Source organism: Papio anubis, chromosome 8, assembly GCF_008728515.1.
Source record: "Papio anubis isolate 15944 chromosome 8, Panubis1.0, whole genome shotgun sequence".
Lineage (NCBI taxonomy): Eukaryota > Metazoa > Chordata > Mammalia > Primates > Cercopithecidae > Papio > Papio anubis.
The window spans coordinates 47,161,973-47,185,166 of record NC_044983.1 but is presented as its reverse complement, the minus strand read 5'-3'; the positions used below and the strand labels follow the sequence as shown (position 1 = coordinate 47,185,166).

The 23,194-nt window shown below is 38.2% G+C and overlaps 1 protein-coding gene across 4 annotated transcripts in view; it reads left to right on the top strand.

Moving 5' to 3' along the window:
* The window catches only part of PXDNL (peroxidasin like), a 508,249-nt gene that overhangs the window by 163,329 nt on the left and 321,726 nt on the right, over window positions 1–23,194 (top strand). For 2 of the 4 annotated variants that reach the window (XM_031669552.1, XM_031669553.1), the window contains one exon: window positions 1,113–1,287. The exons of the other annotated variants lie outside the window; for them this stretch is intronic. In XM_031669552.1, the coding sequence (XP_031525412.1) occupies window positions 1,232–1,287 (56 nt within the window). In that variant the 5' untranslated portion in view covers window positions 1,113–1,231. The remainder of the gene's footprint in view (window positions 1–1,112; window positions 1,288–23,194) is intronic. 4 annotated transcript variants of the gene reach the window in all.

Here is a 23,194-nt window from a genome sequence, read left to right as displayed (position 1 = left end):
CGGAACTCACCATATTCAGGTCAAGCTAGCCCTTCTAACTTTAGAGTTGAGATCATAACTTTACACTTGTGTTTCTCCCATCTGGTTTCTTTCCAGTAACTGATGCCGGAACACACATATTTTTATCACAGTGTCTCTGTTTGGGATGATGTAAGAACATAAGAAAGTAAGGACTGCAGGGTTTATTCTTTGTTTTAAAATAAAGCAATGATTATCAAAGTGCAATTACAAAAACATTTCTTGGAGTGCCGTGGACATGCAAATTCCCAGCCCTCTTCCCCAGGGATCCTAATTTAGGACTTCTCAGGACGGGCCCAAAGATCTGCATTTGATTATTATTGTTTTTTTCTTTGAAACAGAGCCTTGCTCTGTTGCCCAGGCTGGAGTGCAGTGGCTCGATCTTGGCTCACTGCAACCTCCGCCTCCCAGGTTCAAGCAATTCTTCTGCCTCAGCCTTCTAAGTTGCTGGGATTATAGATGCCTGCCACCACACCCGGCTAATTTTTGTATTTTTAATAGAGACGGGGTTTTGCCATGTTGGCCAGGATGGTCTCAATCTCCTGACCTGGTGATCCACTCGCCTTGGCCTCCCTAAGTGTTGAAATTACAGGCATGAGACACCATGCCCAGCCTATTGAGTATCTTCTAATGAGTATTTCTGGGGTGTCCAATAGTTGAGTAGCACCATCAATGAAGCCTTTCACCACTGTCTACTGAAACATGTATATGATAGATAACCAAATATTTTATTCATTGATTAAATGGTGAATATGATAAAATGTTTTCAAATATTTTCATTAGAGATAGTTGCCATTTAAAAAATTCGAGGAGTGTGACAAACTGATAAAATCTATTGGGGTTTGGCCACGTTTTGGAGTTACAGTACACAATTATTGATGAACATTAATTATTGATGAATAACCACTTCTTCACTTGGCAGAAACCATGGATAATATTAATTTGTTTCTAAATATTTTTTATTAGAAAACCATAATAAAATAGTAATTATGCTGTTAATTGTAAGCCTCATTTTATACCAGTTGCTTTATATACATTATCTATATTCCTTTCTCTCATGCTTTGTGGTAAGTGTTACTATGTTCATTTTACAGATGAGGAAATTCAGGTTCCTGGCTGTAACGTAATTTACCCAAATGGAGGCAGATAGAAAGGATCAGAGTCAGGGTTCCACACAGTTTGAACTGTTAACTACTGTGCTATATGGTTTCTCATGATAGCATTCAGAAGAGTACTTCCCTGGAATACAGATGGTAGATCATTTAAACAGTAAGTTGTGTGTACATGTGGTTGGTGTGTGTGTGTGTGTTTGTGTGTGTGTGTGAGAGAGAGTCAGAGAGAGAAAGAGAGAGAGATTTCTGTCTAGAAAATGAGTTAAGCAATGAGACACGACTCCTGAGACTTCAGAGGAATTTCTGTTAGACTAGTTAAGTGAAGACCCAAAGGTCTTTACTAATTTATTGTAAAAGCAAAAGAAATAAGGACACATTTTTTAAAAATAAAGTTAAAATTTTCATGAAGAATATTAAAAATTTTGACCATATGGCTCTTATACCAACATAGCATCACAAACCGAAATCAAGCATCTGGTGATTCTATTTCCTTGGGTTGCCTTTATAGTAAATTGCATAGAAACGCCATTGTTTTCTTACAATTTAAAAAAATGCCAACCACATTGCTTCTATATTGTAAAAGAGAGGGTTTTCTCAAAAAGAGTTGGCATTTTTGTATTAAGCAGAGCTTGCTAAGAGGTTTACTTAATAAAAAATCTGGAAATGTTATGTATTGCTGGAGTGTAAGTACTAGAGGGTAATATCAAGTATATGTTATCAGACCCTGAATTTCACCCGCTGCAGCACAGCGAAGTGGTGCCTGGCAGAGCTCTGTGACTTGCCAGGGTGCCTCCGCCTTCCAGTTTCTGAATGAAACTGATAAGAGTAATACATTTGGGAAACAGGCTCAAATTCAACTGTGGACAACACAATTATGCTTATAAAAAAGATGATTGAGCCCTGGAGGAACAGCAATAGCTAATAAATGCCAAGGACAAAAGGTTAGACTATACCACAAAAATAAAATAAATGCATGCCACTATTTAAATAGCAACAACAGAAATACGAAGATCTGATTCTAGGACTGACACTCCTCACTCATCTGCATTCTGGAAGGAAGGCCTAATTGAAAAGCAAGGTGAAAAGAACCTTGAGAAGAATGTCAAATGGGAGGAGCTGGGGGGTATTTCTGGTCCTTCCAATTGTTTTGTGAAGTGTAGCAAGTTATTTAACTCCTTAAACCTTAAGTTTACTAACGTTTCTTCTGACGTTTTATTTTGAAAATTTCAAAGCTACCCAAATCTCAAAAGAAGGACATGATAATTGCTGTGTATCTTTTACCTAAATTCACCAGTTAACATTTTGCCACATTCACGTTTCTCTCTCTCCCTACACTCATCTATGTCTGTTTATTCTAATTTGGCTGAATCTCTTCCAAATATATATGCTACGCTTTATTCCTAGGTAAGATATATAGATATAGATGCAGTATGTAGAATGTTTAAATAAGTATCACATATAGTTAGTTAATGTATGTATTAATATTATTGTTAAATGGCGTTAAATTATATGTTCTATTTATTTCATGCTAGTAGATAAAATGCAATTGAGTTTTGTATATTGATATTGTCTCCAGTGACCTTACTAAATTAAACCTCACTAATTCTACTCATTTGCTTATATCCTTTGGATTTTTGTAAGTACACAATCATGTCTTTTGGAAATAAAAAGTTTTCTTTTCCAGTCTGTATATAGTCTCAGGGGACAGCACGTGATATTAGTGGTAGTTTTTTGTGTAAAGCTTGTATTGAGAAGATAGTGGCATATGATGAGCTAGTGATCGATTTGTGACAAAACCGCTGATAAGAGTTAGGTCATTTTGTCTTTGCTCTTACCGAATTCAAAAGTAAATGCTTTATTTTCACTTTTGCTGTTCAACAATCAACCTTATCACTAGTGGCTAATAGACTAATTTATCTCCACAAATTTGGCACTGCAGCATAAATTGCACTGAGCTTCACCAACATTGAGACCAATTCTTCTGCCTATTGACCCGATCTGATCCTAGATGTAGTTCCCTTAGGGCAATTTCCACAAGCAATAGGGCCTGAGCACTGAATACAGTGCTAGCTTATTGGAAGATGGTCATGGTAAGGCAATATAAAAAGGACTCTGGCTGATCTCCTCCTAATAAATTTCTCTTATTATCCTACAAAACAAAATCACAACATCAGGAGAATAAAACCAAGTTAAATGGTCTTGTCTATTTTTCAAAATTTATTGTCGATCATGGCAGAAACAGTATGGGTGGCTATAGGGTGAATGAGAAGAATCAGGGCAGATCAGAGTAAACTTCCAATTAGTAAATCGTTGACTTTAAAATCTACTGGAAGACTTATTTATTTATTTATTTTTATCTATGCCTGTACATTGTTAAATTTTGAGTATTACTCTTAATCTCTTGACTTTGTCATTATTTTGCTCTATACAATAAAGGAGCATTTAAGATATAGAACTCCTATGGAATCAATTCAAAGGTGAATAACTGGATTTTTTTTATTTTTGAGACAAAGTCTCTATTGTTGAGGCTGGAGTACAGTAGTGGATCTCAGCTCACTACAACCTCTGCCTCAGGAGTTTAAGCAATTCTCCTGCCTCAGCCTCCCAACTAGCTGGGATTACAGGCATGCACTACCATGCCTAGCCAATTATTTGTATTTTTAGTAGAGATGAGGTTTTACTATATTGGCCAGGCTGGTCTCAAACTCCTGACCTCAGGTGATCCACCTGCCTCGGCCTCCCAAAGTGCTGAGATTACAGGCATGAACCATCATGCCTGGCCTGGATTTTCTTTCTTTTTTTTTTTTAATTACTATTATACTTTAAGTTCTAGGGTACATGTGCATAACGTGCAGGTTTGTTACATATGTATACTTCTGCCATGTTGGTGTGCTGCACCCATCAAATCTTCAGTACCCATCAACTCGTCATTTAAATCAGGTAAAACTCCCAATGCAATCCTTCCCCCCTCCCCTCTCCCCATGATAGGCCCCGGTGTGTGATGTTCCCCTTCCCGAGTCCAAGTGATCTCATTGTTCAGTTCCCACCTATGAGTGAGAACATGCAGTGTTTGGTTTTCTGTTCTTGCGATAGTTTGCTGAGAATGATGGTTTCCAGCTGCATCCATGTCCCTACAAAGGACACGAACTCATCCTTTTTTATGGCTGCATAGTATTCTATGGTGTATATGTGCCACATTTTCTTGATCCAGTCTGTCACTGATGGACATTTGGGTTGAGTCCAAGTCTTTGCTATTGTGAATAATGCCACAATAAACATACATGTGCATGTGTCTTTATAGCAGCATGATTTATAATCCTTTGGGTATATACCCAGTAATGGGATGGCTGGGTCACATGATACTTCTAGTTCTAGATCCTTGAGGAATTGCCATACTGTTTTCCATAATGGTTGAACTAGTTTACAATCCCACCAACAGTGTAAAAGTGTTCCTATTTCTCCACATCCTCCCCAACAGCTGTTGTTTCCTGACTTTTTAATGATTGCCATTCTAACTGGTGTGAGATGGTATCTCATTGTGGTTTTGATTTGCATTTCTCTGATGGCCAGTGATGATGAGCATTTTTTCATGTGTCTGTTGGCTGTATGAATGTCTTCTTTTGAGAAGTATCTGTTCATATCCTTTGCCCACTTTTTGATGGGGTTGTTTGTTTTTTCTTGTAAATTTGTTTGAGTTCTTTGTAGGTTCTGGATATTAGCCCTTTGTCAGATGAGTAGATTACAAAAATTTTCTCCCATTCTGTAGGTTGCCTGTTCACTCTGATAGTAGTTTCTTTTGCTGTGCAGAAGCTCTTTAGTTTAATGAGATCCCATTTGTGAATTTTGGCTTTTGTTGCCATTGCTTTTGGTGTTTTAGACATGAAGTCCTTGCCCATGCCTATGTCCTGAATGGTATTACCTAGGTTTTCTTCTAGGGTTTTTATGGTATTAGGTCTAACATTTAAGTCTCTAATCCATCTTGAATTAATTTTCGTATAAGGAGTAAGGAAAGGATCCAGTTTCAGCTTTCTACTTATGGCTTGCCAATTTTCCCAGCACCATTTAATAAATAGGGAATCCTTTCCCCATTTCTTGTTTTTGTCAGGTTTGTCAAAGATCAGATGGTTGTAGATGTGTGGTATTATTTCTGAGGACTCTGTTCTGTTCCATTGGTCTATATCTCTGTTTTGGTACCAGTACCATGCTGTTTTGGTTACTGTAGCCTTGTAGTATAGTTTGAAGTCAGGTAGCGTGATGCCTCCAGCTTTGTTCTTTTGACTTAGGATTGTCTTGGAGATGCGGGCTCTTTTTTGGTTCCATATGAACTTTAAAGCAGTTTTTTCCAATTCTGTGAAGAAACTCATTGGTAGCTTGATGGGGATGGCATTGAATCTATAAATTACCTTGGGCAGTATGGCCATTTTCACGATATTGATTCTTCCTATCCATGAGCATGGTATGTTCTTCCATTTGTTTGTGTCCTCTTTTATTTCACTGAGCAGTGGTTTGTAGTTCTCCTTGAAGAGGTCCTTTACATCCCTTGTAAGTTGGATTCCTAGGTATTTTATTCTCTTTGAAGCAATTGTGAATGGAAGTTCATTCATGATTTGGCTCTCTGTTTGTCTGTTACTGGTGTATAAGAATGCTTGTGATTTTTGCACATTAATTTTGTGTCCTGAGACTTTGCTGAAGTTGCTTATCAGCTTAAGGAGATTTTGGGCTGAGACAATGGGGTTTTCTAAATATACAATCATGTCATCTGCAAACAGGGACAATTTGACTTCTTCTTTTCCTAACTGAATATCCTTGATTTCTTTCTCTTGCCTGATTGCCCTGGCCAGAACTTCCAACACTATGTTGAATAGGAGTGGTAAGAGAGGGCATCCCTGTCTTGTGCCAGTTTTCAAAGGGAATTTTTCCAGTTTTTGCCCATTCAGTATGATATTGGCTGTGGGTTTGTCATAAATAGCTCTTATTATTTTGAGATACATTCCATCAATACTGAATTTATTGAGAGTTTTTAGCATGAAGGACTGTTGAATTTTGTCAAAGGCCTTTTCGGCATCTATTGAGATAATCATGTGGTTTTTGTCTTTGGTTCTGTTTATATGCTGGATTACGTTTATTGATTTGCATACATTGAACCAGCCTTGCATCCCAGGGATGAAGCCCACTTGATCATGGTGGATAAGATTTTTGAAGTGCTGCTGGATCCAGTTTGCCAGTATTTTATTGAGGATTTTTGCATCGATGATCATCAGGAATATTGGTCTAAAATTCTCTTTTTTTGTTGTGTCTTTGCCAGGCTTTGGTATCAGGATGATGTTGGCCTCATAAAATGAGTTAGGGAGGATTCCTTCTTTTTCTGTTGATTGGAATAGTTTCAGAAGAAATGGTACCAGCTCTTCCTTGTACCTCTGGTAGAATTTAACTGTGAATCCATCTGGTCCTGGACTTTTTTTGGTTGGTAGGCTATTAATTATTGCCTCAATTTCAGAGCCTGCTATTGGTCTATACAGGGATTCAGCTTCTTTCTGGATTAGTCTTGGGAGAGTGTAAGTGTCCAGGAAATTATCCATTTCTTCTAGATTTTCTAGTTTATTTGCGTAGAGTTGTTCATAGTATTCTCTGATGGTAGTTTGTATTTCTGTGGGATCGGTGATGATATCCCCTTTATCATTTTTTATTGCATCTATTTGATTCTTCTCTCTCTTCTTCTTTATTCATCTTGCTAGTGGTCTATCAATCTTGTTGATCTTTTCAAAAAACCAGCTCCTGGATTCATTGATTTTTTTGGAGGGTTTTTTGTGTCTCTATCTCCTTCAGTTCTGCTCTGATCTTAGTTATTTCTTGCCTTCTGCTAGCTTTTGAATGTGTTTGCTCCTGTTTCTCTAGTTCCTTTAATTGTGATGTTACAGTGTCAATTTTAGATCTTTCCAGCTTTCTCTTGTGGGCATTTAGTGCTATACATTTCCCTCTACACACTGCTTTAAATGTGTCCCAGAGATTCTGGCATGTTGTATCTTTGTTCTCATTGGTTTCAAAGAACATCTTTATTTCTGCCTTCATTTCATTATGTACCCAGTAGTCATTCAGGAGCAGGTTATTCAGTTTCCATGTAGTTGAGCAGTTTTGATTGAGTTTCTTAGTCCTGAGTTCTAGTTTGATTGCACTGTGGTCTGAGAGACAGTTTGTTATAATTTCTGTTCTTGTACATTTGCTGAGGAGTGCTTTACTTCCAATTATGTGGTCAATTTTGGACTAAGTGTGATGTGGTGCTGAGAAGAATGTATATTCTGCTGATTTGGGGTGGAGAGTTCTATAGATGTCTATTAGGTCTGTTTGCTGCAGAGATGAGTTCAATTCCTGGATATCCTTGTTAATTTTCTGTCTCGTTGATCTGTCTAATGTTGACAGTGGGGTGTTGAAGTCTCCCATTATTATTGTATGGGAGTCTAAGTCTCTTTGTAAGTCTTTAAGGACTTGCTTTATGAATCTGGGTGCTCCTGTATTGGGTGCATATATATTTAGGATAGTTAGCTCTTCCTGTTGAATTGATCTCTTTACCATTATGTAATGGCCTTCTTTGTCTCTTTTGATCTTTGATGGTTTAAAGTCTGTTTTATCAGAGACTAGTATTGCAACTCCTGCTTTTTTTTGTTTTCCATTTGCTTGGTAGATCTTCCTCCATCCCTTTATTTTGAGCCTATGTATGTCTCTGCATGTGAGATGGGTCTCCTAAATACAGCAAACTGATAGGTCTTGACTCTTTATCCAGTTTGCCAGTCTGTGTCTTTTAATTGGACCATTTAGTCCATTTACGTTTAATGTTAATATTGTTATGTGTGAACTTGATCGTGCCATTATGATATTAACTGGTTGTGTTGCTCGTTAGTTGATGCAGTCTTCCTAGTATCAATGGTCTTTACATTTTGGCATGTTTTTGCAATGGCTGGTACTGGTTGTTCCTTTCCATGTTGAGTGCTTCCTTCAGGGTCTCTCATAAGGCAGGCCTGGTGGTGACAAAATCTTTAAGCATTTGCTTATCTGTAAAGGATTTTATTTCTCCTTCACTTATGAAACTTAGTTTGGCTGGATATGAAATTCTGGGTTTAAAATTCTTTTCTTTAAGAATGTTGAATATTGGCCCCCACTCTCTTCTGGCTTGTAGAGTTTCTTTCTGAGAGATCTGCTGTTAGTCTGATGGGCTTCCCTTTGTGGGTAACCCAACCTTTCTCTCTGGCTGCCCTTAAGATTTTTTCCGTCATTTCAACTGTGGTGAATCTGGCAATTATGTGTCTTGGAGTTGCTCTTCTCGAGGAGTATCATTGTGGTGTTCTCTGTATTTCCTGAATTTGAATGTTGGCCTGCCCTACTAGGTTGGGGAAGTTCTCCTGGATGATATCCTGAAGAGTGTTTTCCAACTTGGTTCCATTCTCCCTGTCACTTTCAGATACACCAATCAGATGTAGATTTGGTCTTTTTGCATAATCCCATATTTCTTGAAGGCTTTGTTCATTTATTTTTCTTCTTTTTTCTTTAGATTTCTCTTCTCGCTTCATTTCATTCATTTGATCCTCAATCACTGATACTCTTTCTTCCAGTTGATCGGGTCGGTTACTGAAGCTTATGCATTTGTCACGTATTTCTCGTGTCATGGTTTTCATCTCTGTCAGTTTGTTTATGGCCTTCTCTGCATTAATTACTCTAGCTGTCAATTCTTCCACTCTTTTTTCAAGATTTTTAGTTTCTTTGCGCTGGGTACGTAATTCCTCCTTTAGCTCTGAGAAGTTTGATGGACTGAAGCCTTCTTCTCTCATCTTGTCAAAGTCATTCTCCATCCAGCTTTGATCCATTGCTGGCGATGAGCTGCATTCCTTTGGAGGGGTAGATGTGCTCTTATTTTTTGAATTTCCATTTTTCTGCCCTGCTTTTTCCCCATCTTTGTGGTTTTATCTGCCTCTAGTCTTTGATGATAGTGACGTACTGATGGGGTTTTGGTGTGAGTGTCCTTCCTGTTTGTTAGTTTTCCTTCTAACAGTCAGGACCCTCAGCTGTAGGTCTGTTGGAGATTGCTTGAGGTCCACTCCAGACCCTGTATGCTTGGGTATCAGCAGCAGAGGCTGCAGAAGATAGAATATTGCTGAACAGCGAGTGTACCTGTCTGATTCTTGCTTTGGAAGCTTCTTCTCAGGGGTGTACTCCACCGTGTGAGGTGTGGGGTGTCGGTCTGCCCCTAGTGGGGGATGTCTCCCAGTTAGGCTACTCAGGGGTCAGGGACCCACTTGAGCAGGCAGTCTGTCTGTTTTCAGATCTCAACCTCCATGTTGGGAGATCCACTGCTCTCTTTGAAGCTGTCAGACAGAGTCGTTTGCATCTGCAGAAGTTTCTGCTGCTTTTTGTTGTTGTTGTTGTTGTTGTTGTTGTGTAGCTGTGCCCTGTCCCCAGAGGTGGAGTCTACAGAGACAGGCAGGCCTCCTTGAGCTGCTGTGAGCTCCACCCAGTTCGAGCTTCCCAGCGCTTTGTTTACCTACTTAAGCCTCAGCAATGGCAGGCGACCCTCCCCCAGCCTTGCTGCTGCCTTGCCTTTAGATCACAGACTGCTGTGCTAGCAATGAGGGAGGCTCCGTGGGCATGGGACCTTCCCCTGGCCTGGATTTTCATTGTCCAAAGAATGTGTCATCTGTGAAACAGATCAATAATGAGAATTTTTCTAAAGTCAATAAAATGTTTAATCAAAAATAAAAAGTAACATAAATACATAATTTAAAAGAAATAGCATTAATGTATGCACAATTTGCAATACTAAAATATATTGCAGACTCCCCCCCAACTAGAAATATAAAATTAAAAATTATAAAAGGATTTTCTCTTTATTGTAAACATGTTATATGTGAAGTGTTGTGGTAGGTGCTTTACAATGACTAAATATTTGACCTTGAGTAAATTGTTTTACTCCTTGGATCACAGTTTCTTCCGCTACAAAGCTAAGAGATTATGTCTTCTAGTAATAAACGTTTACCCAGTTTCCAAAAGAATAAAAGATGCAGCTATAGGCAAGATTCAAAAGGAAAATTGTTATAATTAGAGGTTAAAAAACACAGTATGTTTAACGGGAAAGTTTCATCTCATAACAGGTGTGTTATTTGCCGACTTTCCTCTTTCAAGCTCAAAAGGCTGTTTTCAGATTCATGAGAAAATGACAATTAAACCAAGGCTGGGATCTATGTTGGTACTGCAACTACTGCTGTTTTTTCCCTTGAGCGTGTCTTGTCTGAAGGGCTGAAGACACAGTTACCAGCCAAAGAGGTTTCTCTTTTCTTAAAGCATGCTGTTTGACATGGAAATTTTACTAGTTTTTCTTTAAAAATCCCTTAAAAGTTAATGATGAAATGTTTGCATCCATATTAATTGTTTCATCCTCTTATTCATTGTTCTTCACTTATGTGTCCTGTTAGTAGAAGAAAAGGGAAAGTATGTAAGTAGGAAATGTATGAGCACTAAATCAAATTTGGAATTTCTACCCCTTTGTAATTTTTTATTATGTTGTTTAAATGTGATTTTTGATATAGTTTTTAAGCATAGTAAAACATTTTAGTAAAACATTTTAGTAAAAACACATGAAATCACTATAACAGCATAAGTATAAACATAATGATAGCTTTTAGAATCTTCTACCTGGGTGAAAGCTCGAGTTCTGACTTTCATTAGCTATATGATATTAGTTTCCATATCTATAAAAGAGGATAATCATAGCTCATATAATTAATGTAATGATTAAACAAAATAATACATTTAAAATATAGTGTGAGGTTGCAAAGAAGCTATATTAATTTCCCAGGGCTGCTGTAAAAAAAATCACCAAAGCCTTGATGTCTTAAACTAAAAGCAATGGATTCTCTCATAATTCTAGAGACCAGAAACCTGAAATGAAGGTGTAGGCAGGACTGCCTGCCCTCCAGAGGCTCTGGGAGAGAAACTTCTCCTTGCCTCTTTTAGCATCCAGGGCGTGCTGGCATTATTTGGTGTTTCTTGCCTTGAGGCCATATCACTCCAATCTCTACCTCTATCTCTCGCTAAGAATTGCTTTCTATTCAGTGCCTGTGGAGTCTCTTGCTTACATGGATAGTTGTGGTTGGATTAAGGGCCTGCTCTGAATAATCCCCTTATTTCAAGATGTTTCAAGATCCTTAATTTAATCACATCCCTGAAGATTCCTTTTTCTTGTCAGATAAAATTTACAGATTCCAGGAAGTACGACCTGATATTTTTGGGTGGCCGTTATTCAGCCTACCACAGAAAGGTAAAAGTTTATTATCATTAGTTACGATTGGTGGTGGTAGTAATAGGAGCAATAAGAGTAATTATAGTAGTTGTACTGTAAGAGTAACATATATTTAGACACCCTAATTTTGAGTTGCAAAAAGAAGAATGATGCATGAAAATATCTATACTTTATGTGACTTTAGAAATTAATACCATAAAAGGAAACATTATATGAAGCCCAAGACATCATACCATCTAAGAATCAAATATTCAATAGTTTACAGTGCTCTTCTTGATATTAAAACATAGGAAAAAAATAAAAAGAAAGACGCTAATACTGTTGAGTCCCTTCTCTGTGTCTAACTATAAATTCTAATAATAAATATTAAAAATAAAGTCAGTATTATGGAGACACTGTTGTAAGTGTTCTTCATTTACTTGCTGATTTAATAAACCCCATGAAGCACTATCATGATCCTTATTTTACAGCGGAGGACACTGATGCACAGAGAAGTCAGCTAACTTTGTCAGTCTTACAGAAAAATGCAGTGGTAGATCTTTTCCTTGACACAGTGGCTCTGGCTACAAAGTTCATGCTCCTAGACAGTCCATAATACTGCCCCTCATACATTACCGTCTCTATGTGATTTGGGGAAATTTTAACTTCTGCGTTGTAAAATGATGACTCACATTTTTCTACATTATGCAAATATAGAACCTGCTGTATTTTCCAAAAGGCTTGCACAGTGCTCAGTGGAACGGTTTAGTTTTTTTCTGCCTCATTTTGGGGAACTCCTAGAACACACAGGTGAAGCTTCAGCAGCACAATTACCATCACTCACCTTCTCTGAGAAGTTCTCTTCACCTTCATTTCCCCCTTGGTCCAACTTCTTGTCATGTGTTGGTATTTTGATACTGGCCAGAAATCGGGAGAGAAATTTCTGGGGTGGATGCCAGGAAAATTTGGCTTATAAAAGCTCTCTGATAGGCACATCCCAGATATTTCTTGGCTCTAAGGTGTGGACTTTACTAATTGGGCCATGAAGTCTCCTTAGAGACTTCTTATGATTTTCCTTTGCCTCAATTTATGTTACTCTGAATTTATAGACCCTGTGTAAGGGATGATACATCCTGGTTTCCAAAAGAAAGCTCCAAAATGGTGAAAACACCCAAGAGCATACATTTCTCTTAAAAGTACGTTGTATCCTTTTTACAGCGTATCTATGTACTGAAGTACCGGTAGTAATAGACATTTGCACTCCCAGGCCATCGGCTCTCTCTTCACTCTTGCTGCATTGAATAAAAACCATCCTGGCCCCTTTCCACAACCACCTGTGCCCTTGATCACTTCCCTTCTCTCCCAGGCAGTGGCAGATTCCTGCGATTGTCCCCTATCTCTCCTAATCATCAGTTTGTCATTTTCTTTTGTACTTTTCACACAAACATACTGACATTTAATAAATTCTGTAACACGAAGAAATAACTTCCTCTGATCTGACATCTCTCTCCCTCTCTCTTGCTATCTCCTTATTTTCCTGCTCCCTTCAGGAGCAAGGCTCCTAGAAGTGTTGTTATTTCTCCTTCTATCTGTGTGCTTTCCTCCCTTCCTCTCTTGAACCTACCCGGGTCAGTCTGGAGCACCACACACCACTGAAAGGCTGTCTCCCAGGTAACCGTCGACCGCCATGGGTGCCCCAGCCCGTGGGTATGCTTCAGTGTTTGTTTTGCTTGCCCAATCAGTAATATCTGAAACGGGTCAACTCCTCCTTTTTGAAATATTTTCCTTAATTGCACTTTGTGTTATCGCTTGTATTAGTTGGCTACGGCTATCATAACAAAATGCCACAGGCCAGGTGGCTTTAAAAACAGAAATGTGTTTTCTCACAGTCCTGGAGTATGGAAGTCCAAGATCATGGTGCCAGCAGGTCTGGTTTCTCCTGAGGCCTCTCTCCTTGGCGTGTAGATGTCATCTCTCCCCGCATCCTCACTGGCTTTTTCTCTGCACACAGATATCCTGCTGTCTCTTCCTCTCCTTATAAGAACACAAGTGTCACTTCATCAGGGCCCTGTCCTTAAGACTTCACTTAACGTTAATTCCTTCTTGAGGGGCCCTACCTGCAAATTTAGTCACATGAGGGGTTAGGGCATCAACATACACATTTCGGGGAACACAGTGCATCCCATAACACAGACCTTTCCTTGGTATCCTCCTAACTCATTGCATGTCTCTTGTTTTCCTTTCCCTCTGTCTTTCCTTTCCCTCTGTCTTTCCTCTTCTCAGTCTTTATGCTGCAGTGCCTCACAGTTCAGCATGCAGCCCTTTCCTTACACTCCCCTTCGAGGTGAGCATGTCCAGCACCGTGGCTTTAAACACTGGACCCTCCACATTTATGTTTTCACTATGACTTTGAACTTCGATTTCATATAACTCTCTGCACAACACAGCATCCCGAGCTCAGTATTTATAAAATCAAGCTTTTGATTCATATATTTTACCAAATTTGCTCCTCCTGTAAATTTCTCCATTTCAGGCTGTGTTACTTTTATTCTATCAGGTGGCCTGTAATGTTAAAGTCATTCTAATCTCCTCTCTTTACCTCAAACCCTACGTCTATCAGCAAATCCACTTCATTCTATCTTTAAATATACTTTAAATCTGATCTGTTCACCACCTCACTGCTATCAGCAGTCATCTGGCTTCACTGCCTTTCACCTAAAGCCAAAGCTAATTAAATGGTCTTCCTGCCTCTTTTTACCCGCTCCTCAAGCAGTCGTGTGATCCTCTAAATAGATGTTATATCATCTCAATCATCTGCTCAACACCATCCGTTGATGGTATGATGGTTAATTTTAAATTAATTAGATTGCAGGATGCCCAGTTATGTGATTAGACATGATTTCTGAGTGTGTCTGTGAGGGCGTTTCTGGAAGAAATAAGCATGAATCGGTGGCCTGAGGACAGCAGATGGCCATCCCCAGTGTGGGTGGGTGCTATCCTATCCACTGAGGGCTTGCATAGAACAAAAAATCAGAGGGAGGAGGAATTTGCACTCTGCCTGAATGCTGAGCTGAGACATCCATCTTTTGCCCATGGCTCTCTTGGCTCTCAGGACTTCAAAACTGGAATCTGCACCATCAGCCGGCCAGCTCTCAGGCCTTCAGACTGTACCACAGGCTTTCCTGGGTCTTCAGCTTGCAGAGGGCACATCATGGGACTTCTCGGCTTCCACAATCATGTGAGGCAATTCTTGTGTAAATCTTCTTTTTTATATCTCCATATATTTCCTATTGGTTCTGTTTCTCTGGAGAACCGTGACTGATTGAAAAGTCTTCTCTTCCCCCTACGGATTAGTGTCCCGGCCATAACCTATATGGCCCTCTACAATCAGCCTGGGGCACTTCTCTGACGTGAGCTCCTAGACTCAGCCCGCTTCACGCTGCTGCTGCTACTATAGGCTTCTATTTTTTAAAAAATATAAATATCGGCCGAGTGCAGTGGCTCATGCCTGTAATCCCAGCACTTTGGGAGGCCGAGGTGGGCAGATCACGAGGTCAGGAGATCGAGACCATCCTGGCTAACATGGTGAAACACCATCTCTACTAAAAATACAAAACATTAGCCGGGCATGGTGGCGGGCACCTGTAGTCCCAGCTACTTGGGAGGCTGAGGCAGGAGAATGGTGTGAACCTGGGAGGCGGAGCTTGCAATGAGCCGAGATCGTGCCACTGCACTCCACCCTGGGCGACAGAGTGAGACTCTGCCGCAAAACAAAAACAAACACAAAAACAACCTATATATATCTATCTATCTCAAATGTGCCTTTGCTGCAGGGTTTATATATTTGTCCTGATCTCTACCCAGACTATTAGAGACTGGCATGACTGTCTCCTTCACTTTGTTTAGTTCTCCGATCAAATGTGATCTTTTAAAATATTACAATTGTTTTATTTTACTTATTTAACTTTATTTATTTATTTATTTTTTGAGCGCCCGCCACCACGCCTGGCTAATTTTTTGTATTTTTAGTAGAGACGGGACTTAACTGTGTTAGCTAGGATGGTCTAGATTTCCTGACCTCCTGATCTGCCCGCCTCGGCCTTCCAAAGTGCTGGGATTACAAGCGTGAGCCACTGTGCCTGGCCTTTATTTTTAATTGAAAAGTAATCATTTTATCTATTTATGAGAATGAAAATTAATATTGCCATTATGGAAAACAGTATGGAATTTCCTCAGAAAACTAAAACAGATTTCACAAAATAGTTACTATAGCTAATAAATAAATGTCTCACATTTGCAAGTACAAGATCAATATATTCATATGTAATTTCAAGGATCCCCAGGTTAGTGTGCAGTAGCACGACCTTGGCTCTCTGCAGCCTCAACCTCCTGGGCTCAGGTTATCCTCCCACCTCAGCCTCCTGAGTAGCTAAGATTGCATGTGCCTGGCTAATTTTTTATTTTTTTGTGGAGATGGGGCTTTTATTGTGTTGCTCAGATTGGTCTTGAACTTCTGGACTCAAGCAATCCTCTTGCTTTTGCCTCCCAAAGTGCTGGGATTGCAGTTGTGAGCCACCACAAGCAACTTCAAAATTGTTTTGGCTATTTGCGGTTGATATGGTTTGATTTGTGTGCCCACCAAAATCTCATCTTGAATTGTAATCCTCATAGTCCCCAAGTGTTGAAGGAAGAATCACGTGGAGCTAGTTGAATCATGGGGGCAGTTTCCCTCATGCTGTTCTAGTGACAGTGAGTGAGTTCTCACGAGATCTGATGGTTTCATAAGTGTCTGGCATTTCCCCGGCTGGCACTCACTCTCTCTTCTGCTGCCTTCTAAAGATGGTGTTTGCTTCTGCTTCACCTTCTGGCATGATTGTGAGTTTCTTGAGGGCTCCCCAGCCATGCAGAACTGTGAGTCAATTAAACCTCTTTCCTTTATAAATCACCCAGTCTCAGGCAGTTCTTGATAGCAGCATGAAAATACACTACGGGTCCCTTGAAATTCCATATGAATTTTAGGATAGGTTTTCTACTTCTGCACAAAAAAAAAAAAAAAAAAAAAAGTCATTGGAAATTTTACAGGGATTGTATTACATCTGTGTATCACTTTGGTAGTTGTAATCTCAACATCTTAAGCTTTCCAGTTCATAAACATGAAGTTCTTTTTCATTTATTTAGGTCTTCCTTATTCTTTCATGAATGTTTGTAGTTTTTAATGTATAAGCCTTTAGCTTGGTTAAATTTATTTCTAGACATTTTATCCTTTTTGATAATATTATAACTGTTAATTTCCTTTTCAGATTATTTATTGCTGATGTACAGAACACAGCTGATTTTTGCATGTTGATCTTGTACCTGCAACTGTGATAAATTGATTTATTATCTATAGTAGTTATTTTCTGAAATCTTTGAGATTTTCTAGACATACATTATGCCATCTGTGAACAGAGATAGTTTTACTTCTTCTTTTCCAGTTTGGATGCCTGTATTTCTTTTTATTGCCTAACTGCTCTGGCTAGAACTTCCAATATAGCATTAAATAGTAGTGATGAAAATAGGCATCTTTGTCATGTTCATGATCTTACGGGGAAGGTTTCTTTAACCATTAAGTGTAATATTATCTGTGGATTTTTTGTAAATATCCTTTGTTATGTTCAGAAATTTCCTTCTATTACTTTTTTTTGAGTATTCTTTTTTGATTATAAAAGGGTGTTGAATTTTGTCAAATACTTTTTAGGTATCATTTGATAGGATTGTGTTTTCTCCTCCATCATTCCATTAATGTGGTGTATAACATAGGTTGATTTTCTCATGTTAAACTATCTTTGCATTCTTGGGTTAAATCTACTTGATCCTGGTGAATAATGGTTATGTTATGCTTTTTATTCAATTTTCCAGTATTTTGTTGAACAATTTTGCATCAATATTACTAAAGGATATTGCTCTGTGTTTTCTTGTGGTGTCTTGTCTGTGTTTAGTAGCAGGCTGATACTGAGTTAAAAAGCATTCCTTTCTCATCTATTTTTTTGGAAAATTTTGAGAAGAGGTGGCATTAATTCTTTAAATATTTGATAAAATTTACCAGTGAAACTATTTGGTCTTGAGCTTCTCTTTGTTGTGAGGTTTTTGATTATTGATTCAATCTCTTAAAGAGTACTTTGCCTCCCACTCAGATTTTCTACTTTTTTTGGAGACAGTTTTTGTAATTTGTCTATTTCTAATAATTTCTTACTTTATCTAGGTTATCTAATTTGTTGGTGTACAATTTTAATAGTACTCTCTTATATTTTATTTATCTCCTTTAATAATGTCAGTAGTATTTCTTCAGTTTTTATTTTTCGTGTTTTCATGGTTAGCCTAGTTAAAGTTTTTAAAATTTTATTGATCTTTTCAAAGAACCACCTTTTGGTTTCATCGACTCTATTTATTGTTTTTCTCTTCTCTATTTCATTTATCTCCACTCTAATCTTAATTTTCTTCCTTCTGATTGCTTTGCATTTAGCTTGCTTTTCTGTCTCTAACTCCTTCAAATGTAAAGTTAGGTTATTGATTTGAGATCTTCTACTTTTTGAAAATGTAGGCCTTTAGAGTTATCAATTTCTCTCTGAGGCACTGCTTTCACTGCATCCCATAAGTTTTGGTATATTGTATTTTTTGTTTTCATTTGTCCTAATTATTTTTAAATTTCCCTCATAATTTCTTCTCTGACCCATTTGTCATTTAAACAGTGTGTTGTCATCTGACATCATACTGAATGGGCAAAAGCTGGAAGCATTCTCCTTAAAAACTAGAAGAAGACAGGATGCCTACTCTCACCACTCCTATTCAACATAGTACTGAAAGTCCTATTCAGAGAAATCAGACTAGAGAAAGAAATAAAAGCCTTTCAAATAGGAAAAGAAGTCCAATTATCTGTCTTCACTGACAATATGATTCTGTACCTAGAAAACCTTAAAGATTCCACCAAAAGGCTCCCAGAACTGATAAATAACTTCAGTAAGGTTTCACAATACAAAGTCAATCTACGGAAATCAATATCATTTTCTATACACTAATAATGTACAAACTGGGAGCCAAATCAAGACTGCAATCCCATTTTCAATAGCCACAGAAAAATAAAATATGTAGGAATACATCTAACCAAAGAGGTGAAAGAGCTCTATAAGGAAAAGTACAAAACACTGCTGAAAGAAATCGTAGATGACACAAACAAATGGAAAAACAGTCCATGCCCATGGATTGGAAGAATAAACATTATTAAAATGGCTATACTGCCCAAAGTAATCTACAGATTCAGCGTTATTCCTATCAAACTACCAATGTTATTTTTCACAGAATTGTAAAAACTCTTCTAAAATTAATACGGAACCAAATGAGAACCCAAATAGCCAAAGAAATCTTAAGCAAAAAGAGCAAAGCCAGAGGCATCACGTAACCCAACTTCAAACTATATTATGAGGCTATAGTAACCAAAACAGCATGGTACTGATTCAAAAACAGACATATAAACCAATGGAACGGAATACAGGACCCGGAAAGAAAGCTGCACATCTACAGCCAACTGATCTTTGACAAAGTCAACAAAAATAAACAGTGGGGAAAAGACTCCCTATTCAGTAAATGGTGCTGCAATTACTGGCTAGCCATATGCAGATGAATGATACTGGATCCCTACCTTTCCTTGTATAAAAAAATAAGTTCAAATTACACTAAAGATTTAGATATAAGATCACAAACTCTAAAAATCCTAGAAAACCTAGGAAATACCATTCTGGACACTGGACTTGGGAAATAATTTATGACTAAGTCCTCAAAAGCAATTGCAACAAAAGCAAAAATTGACAAACAGGACCTGATTAAACTATAGAGCTCCTCCATAACAAAAGAAACTATCAACAGAATAAATAGCCTATAGGATAGAAGGAAATATTTACAAACTGTGCATCCAATAACGGTCTAGTATTCAGAATGTATAAGGAACTTAAATAAGCCAAAAACATATAACCCCATCAAAAAGTGAGCAAAGAACATGAACAGACACTTCTCAAAGGAAGACATACAAGCGGCCAACAAATATATGAAAAAATGCTCCACGTCACTAATCATCTGAGAAATGCAAATCAAAACCTCAATAAAATACCATTTCACATCTGTCAGAATGGCTATTCTTCTTCTTCTTTTTAGAGATGGGGTCTGGCTCTGTCACATAGGCTAGAATGCAGTGACATGATCATAGCTCACTGCAGATAATGGCCATTATTAAGAAGTTAAAAAACAACAGATGCTGGTAAGCCTGCAGAGAAAGGAGAGCACTTATATGCTGTTGCTGGTAATGTAAATTAGTTCAGCCTCTGTGGAAAGCAGGTTAGAGATTTCTCAAAGAATTTAAACTACCATTTGACCCGGCAGTCTCATTACAGGATATATACCCAAAGGAAAACCAACTGTACTACCAAAAAGACACATGCATTCATATGTTCATTATAGCACTTTCATGATAGCAAAGATAGAATCAACCTAGGTGCCTATCAACAGTGGATTGGATACAGAAAACGTGGTACACATAGACCATGAACTACTATGCATCCAAAAAAGAGAATGAAATCATGTCCTTTGCAGTAACATGGATGCAGCTGGAGCTCATTATCCTAAGCACATTAATGCAGAAACAGAAAAACCAAATACCATGTGTTCTCACTTGTAAGTGGGAGCTAAGCATTGGGTGCATATGGACATAAAGATGGGAACAAACTGACACTGGGGGTATTAGAGTGGGGAGAGAGGGAAGGGTGAAAGGGCTGAAAAGCCACATATTGGGTAACGAGATCACTATCTGCATGACAGGATCATTTATACTCCAAAACTTAGCATCACACAATATATCCAGGTAACAAACCTATACATGTGCCCCTTGAATCTAAAATAACAGAAAATCTAAAATTACAGAAAACAAAACAAAACAAAAAATAAAAAAGAAAAGGATATTTAGTTTAATTGCCACATATTTATGAATTTTCCAGTTTTACTTCTGTTATTGATTTCTAAATTCATTCTATTTGGTTAGAGAAGATATTTTGTATTATTTCAATCTATTAAAGTTTATTAATACTTGAATGTATGGTTTGATATGTGGTCCATCTTAAATGTTCCATAAGTACTTGAAAAAATGTTTATTCTTTAACTGCATTGTGGTGTAAATATTTTTATTTATTTTTGTTTTTTAAATTATTTATTGATTGATTGAGATAGGATCTCACTCTGTTGCCCAGGCTGGAGTGCAGTAATGCAATCATAGTTCACTGCAGCCTTGAACTTTTGGCTCAAATGATCCTCCCACCTTAGCCTCCTGAGTAGCTGGGACTACAGGCATGTGCCACCATGCCTGGCTTATTTTTCTTTACATTTTGTAGAGACAAGATTTTGCCATGTTGACCAGGCTGGTCTTGAACTCCTGGGCTTAAGTGATCTGCCTGCCTCGGCCTCCCAAAGTGCTGGGATTACAGGCTTGAGCCACCGCACCCTGCCTGTTGTGGTGTAAATATATTTATATAGCCTGTTAGATGTAGTTGATTTACAGTGCTTTTCAAGTCTTCTATATCATTATTTATCTTCTGTCTAGATGTTCTACCCATATTAAAAGTAGGGTATTGGAGTCTCCAACTACTACTGTAGAACTATCTCTTTCTCTCTTTAGTGGTCCTTTTTTCTTCATATAATTTGGGGCTGTGTTGTTTGTTGTTTTGGACTCATAGCCAAAAAAATTATTTGCATCATGTTTTAAAAGTCATTCTGCTGCTTTCTGCCTTTTGATTGGAGAATTCAATCTATTTATATTAAAAATAATTACTGGTAAGAAAGGGCTTACTTCTGTCATTTTCCTGTTTTCTGTGTGTTTTACACCTTTCTTGTTCTTCTTCTCCTCCATTAGTACCTTCTTTTGCATTTAATTAATTTTTTATTTTACTGTTTTGATTCTGATCCCATTTCATTGAGAAATGAGACATGAGGTAATTGATATCAACTTAGCTTCAATAGCATAAACTCTGCTACATACAATCTGTACCTCCACTGTTACGTTGTTACTGTTACATATTACACCTTTATTATAGGGTGCCTATGAACATAAATTTATAGCTATTATTTTATGTATTTACATTTTAGATCATATGGGAAATAAAAAGAAGACTTAAACCTTGAAATATAATAATTCTGTCATTTGTAATTATCTATATAGTTATCTCTCCTGGATATTTTCATTTCTCTGTATTGTTTAGAGCTGTTATGTAGTGTCCTTTCATGTCAGCCCAAAAGATTCCTGCTAACATTTCTTGTAGGATAGGTCCACTAACAATAAAATCTCTTAGCTCTTGTTTATCTGGAAATGACTTAATATTCTTCTTTTTTTTTTTTTTGAAGGATGGAGTGTCGTTCTACCAATCACCAGGCTGGAGTGCAGTGGCGATCTCTGCTCACCTGGCCTCTCCGCTGCCTCACGGGTTCACACCATTCACCTCACTGCACTCAGTCTCAAAATAACTGGGACTGGCATGCCATCACCTGCAATCCGAGGCTAATTTTTCTGTTTTTAGTAGAGGCGGAGTTCACTGTGTTAAGCCAGGATAATTCTGGATCTCCTGACCTCGTGATCCACCTGCCAGCCTCCCTAAAAGTGCTGGGATTACAGGTGTGAGCCACCCACCAGCATGGGGCCAGTATTCTTCATTTTTAAAAAGCTTTTATTTTAGATTCAGGCGTACATGTGCAGCTTTGTAATACAGGTAATTTACATATCCTTGGGGTTTGGTGTACAGACTATTTCATTTCCCATGTAATAAGCATCATCTCAATAGGTAGTTTCTCAAACTTTTTCCCTCCTCCCATATCTCTCACTAAAACAGGCCCTGGTATCTCTTATTCTCTTCTTTGTGTCCTTGTTCTCAATATTTTAGCTTCCCACCCTCATAGTAAGAACATGTGGTATTTGAACTTTCTGTTCCTGCATTGATTTTACTAAGGATGGCCTCCAACTCCATCATGTATTTGCTGCTTAAAAGAGCAGACCTCATTCTTTAATGGCTGCATAGTATTCCATGGTGTATACATACTACATTTCGCTATCAGTTTACCATTAGTGTGGCCATTTTAGGTTCATTCTGTATCTTTGTTGTTATGAATAGTGCTGTGATGAACATAGGTGTACATATATCTTTATGACAGAACAAGAAGGAAGGAAGGAAGGAAGGAAGGGAGAGAGAAAGAAAGAGAGAGAGAGGGAGAGAGAGAGAGAAAGGAGAAAAGAAAGAAGAGAGAGGAAGGAAGGAAGGAAGGAAGGAAGGAAGGAAGGAAGGGAGGGAGGGAGGGAGGGAGGGAAGGGAGGGAGGGAGGGAGGGAGGGAGGGAAGGAAGGAAGGAAGGAAGGAAGGCCGGCCTCTCCCAAAGCTTGTATATTGACTCCTGCCTGGGGACTCCTTCAGTGCTTAGCAAAACTATTTACAACTCTGTTTCAGTGTTTACTTTCCATTTGTGTTGAATCAAGAGATCAGTCAAAAAATGCAAACAGAGTTTTCTTGGGTCTTTTCTGAGCCTGAGTTCAGTCCTGGATATGCTTGTGGCTTTCTAAATTTCCCAGTGTACACAGCCACTTTTGAATATCCTAATTTTCTGAAGAAACCCTTTTCTAAACTTTCCTTCTAGGCTTTTGCTGCTCTGTTATTGGCCTACACTGTAATCTTGTGCCCACATGCCTGTGAGTTGTTTTTTGGCTTTAGAATAGTTTTGAGGAATGGCTGCTGCTTTTCTTC